Genomic DNA, 3,461 nt, shown 5'->3' with positions numbered 1-3,461 from the left:
ATGTAAGTAAATGAGGACATCAAATGTAAACACCAATGTAAGTAAATGAGGACATCAAATGTAAACACCAATGTAAGTAAATGAGGACATTAGGTAAATGACAGGAGACAGAGACTAGCTACAACATTGCTGGATGAGTACCAACAGAAACCTCTGATTAAAGAAGCCATATAAAATAGATTACGATCACAAACATGCAGGCTTCCTAATGTGTACACATGTCATCCCAGCCTGTACAAAGTGCTTGAAAACTAGTTCTCTGGGAAAGGGGGCTCTGCAAGAATGTGAGGTGAGCCACAAACAATGCTTTTATTCCCTTCACCACAGGGAAGATAGTAAGTTACAAAGTAATCATATTTGAATGTTATCAGGGCTGAGCTTTGCTAATGTCTCATTTTCAAATCTGTCAAAAAAACTCAAGATGTGTTTCATAAAGAATAAGCACACATGTGACATTTAAAACCTATGTAGCAAACATGAAATCTCAAAACTATTTTTGCTTATGTGTAAGACCTTCACAATAACACCACCAGTGGTCATTCCACTGTGGGTGGGGAAATCTCACAAGGCCCCACCTCTACATGAAGAGCGGTAGGCAGCATATGGCTGTGGACGGGACAGTAAGTCTTCTGCAGGAATGAGGGCAGAGTAGGCTATCTGATTCCAGCCAGCCAGCCACACACACACACACACAGACACACAGACACACACACACACACGTGAACTCAGTAGCCTGTTTGTATGAACACATATACGTGTGTAAAACAGAGAAGGTCATGAATTTGAGGGGGCATTGGAGGAGTTGGCAGGGTGAGAGAATGGGGTGGGGGTGACGTAAACACAAGCACTCATGGATGAAACTGTCAAAAAATTTAAATTAACAAAACCTGATAGTTTGCATTTTAAAGAGTTATGCAGCAAAAAACTCTGTAATACAGTTGTTGAAACGATAATTAATCATCTAGAGTAAAATGATGACTTTGTCCACAAACTTTAAACTCCGTATAACTTTAAAGGTTATACGGAGAAGCTGATGTGAAGAAGTCCCACAGCCCCTGGAGAACAAAAACTATAGAGGAGACAGGAGTACGTAGACTCCCACAGAGAATTATCTACCGATAGAATTCTGGACAAAATCTTGTCTTCCAGAGACCACTGAGCTGTTTTCTTTTTAATAACTCAAAAGTGAAATATTGATGTCAACCAGCAGCTAACACCAGGCTCAAGCAAAGAAACACGTAGTTGTAGCGTATTTCGTTGACAAGAGAAAAAGAACTAAGCTTGAAAAGTTAGCATTTTAAATGTGTTGTTTTCTTTTAGATAAATGGAAAACTTCAAAATTGGATAAGCATGTTCAAAGCAAGGTTTTAAATATTTTTAAATTTCAACTTCCAAGCTATTAGGAGGGACAAGTTGTTTGTTGCCTGGTTCATATGTTCTTAAAGCTACACAAAGCGCAAGGGCAGGCAGACTTTATACACGGGACGGAAGAGTTTGAAAGGGTAGAATTTTAAAGCGACTTCAAGTTTTCCATGGGGTTCCCTCTAGGTATTCCACAAATAAGAAGGGGTAAACAGTCCTCAGGGAGTGTGTGAGCCAAGCCACGTTCACCTTCTTAAAAGATGAAACCCAGTTTGGCGATGCCTTGAAGAGGTCACAGGGAACAGACTCTGCCAGCACTCCCGTCCTATCAATCAGCAGCTCATCGGCCCTGCTTTCTCCTGCTCACCCATTCTAATTTCAGCATGGTCTTGTCTCAGAAAGAGATCCCACAGGCTGAGCATCCTGAACATGGGTATCCGCCATCTGAGCCTTCTCGGGGCGGGAGCGACACACACAAGGTTCTAAGACCTAGTCTCGCTCCGTCTCCTACCACACCCAGGACATCATGAAAACTGATAAACCCACCTCATTCCTAAGGTTTGTTCTTGCCAGCCTCTGTGTGGGAGCTCTTTACACATCATTTTACAAGCCTTTTAGTTGTTATTTTGGTAACCTCAATTAAAATGTTTCTCTTCTTCCCTGACTGCCCAACTGCAGTAACTTTCTTTCCATAAGCAATCTCTGTCCCATTACCCTTATTTCCTCATTGCACCCTCGGTGATCTGAAATCACCTTTTCTTATTTACATGTCTGGTCTTTTTCTCCGGGCACTCAGACTAATATATTCCCACTTAGTAAAAGAATTCCTGACATATAGACACCCATAAACACAGATGAAAAAGGTATTGGCATGCCTAATGGTTGACATCAAATGATATCAATTTTGGAAACAATTTGCACACACACACACACACACACACACACACACACACACACAGACAAATAAGTGTATTTTTTTTTCAAAGAGTGAACGTAGCTGTTTAAAGAACTCAAGAAATTTATATGATTTCCTTTCTTAATACTAGGTCCAGGGCATTTTCTCTGAGTGGACACATTCATCTTGGCCTGTCTATACATGACCTACATATCGAGTAAGGCTCGTGAGATGAACTATAGATTTTAATAAATCATCACAATAACAGCTGTTGTAAGCCATTACCAACCAGCACCTTGACACATACCTACTGTAATGTTACCCATCTTGCTTTGTAATACGATATTTCCTGCAAAAGAGAGAAAATGAGAATTTCACATTACTAGGGATAATGAAGAAGGAACCGTGCTACCGAGAACCCTAATGCACAGCTGCACACCCACAACGCGACTCATACTACTGCCGGCGCTGTGGTCATTCCTGTCAGTACCAGAAATCCAGCCAGAGACAATGCCTTGGGGATATAACCTCCTCCTCTCTTCCCACACTGAAGGTTTTACAGCATCCCTACAAAACAATCACACATATACATGGAGAGAAAGCAATGACACCCTGACAAAATGTACTTCCCCACCTTTTCAACCTAAACATCAACACCAGTTCACTAATTAGACAGTACAAAGCCAAGTTTCAGCCAAGAACACAAATGTTTCGTGGAAATGTCTTTTTCTTCCAGCCCAGTTGCCACATGTGTTGGATTAAAGTAGTTTCTGAGCCAAGTGTTAAAGTGGTTTGGGATAACAATAATGAATACACAGATGTATGACTAACAAAGAAAAAGGCTTCAAAGCTTTCCACTATGCAGTGAAAATACGTTTTCCAGAATTACGATAGGATGTTGCAACCATTCCTCTCAGCCTCTTTAGTTTAAAAACAGGGTTGCTCTTCCCATGTGTGTCTGTAGGTACAAGTAACCCCAGAACCAGAAATTCAGAGCTTCTCTCTCCAAACTGTGCAATGACATCATCTTTTCTAATATACCCTACAACTATAGAAACAAGGAATAACTTGATTCAAAATTAGTCAATTCAACATTAATTCAAAATCAATCAATTGAAAATTATTTCATATATTTTGAAAATAGTATGTCAATTTCTGGAAAAAGTAAAAAGAAAGGCACAATTCATGTGCCCCATCGTCAGAC

General features: G+C 40.2%; 1 protein-coding gene across 1 annotated transcript in view; it reads right to left on the bottom strand.

Annotated features, from left to right (window-relative positions):
• Fam185a (family with sequence similarity 185 member A) overlaps positions 1 to 3,461 on the bottom strand; it is a 27,944-nt gene that overhangs the window by 11,172 nt on the left and 13,311 nt on the right. The window contains exon 5 of the mRNA XM_005358352.2: positions 2,565 to 2,606. Coding sequence (XP_005358409.1) covers positions 2,565 to 2,606 — 42 coding nt within the window. The remainder of the gene's footprint in view (positions 1 to 2,564; positions 2,607 to 3,461) is intronic.

Source organism: Microtus ochrogaster, chromosome 26 (assembly GCF_000317375.1).
Source record: "Microtus ochrogaster isolate Prairie Vole_2 chromosome 26, MicOch1.0, whole genome shotgun sequence".
Taxonomy (NCBI): Eukaryota; Metazoa; Chordata; class Mammalia; order Rodentia; family Cricetidae; genus Microtus; species Microtus ochrogaster.
The sequence above is the reverse complement of the archived record's forward strand: the minus strand, read 5'-3'. Positions and strand labels throughout refer to the sequence as shown.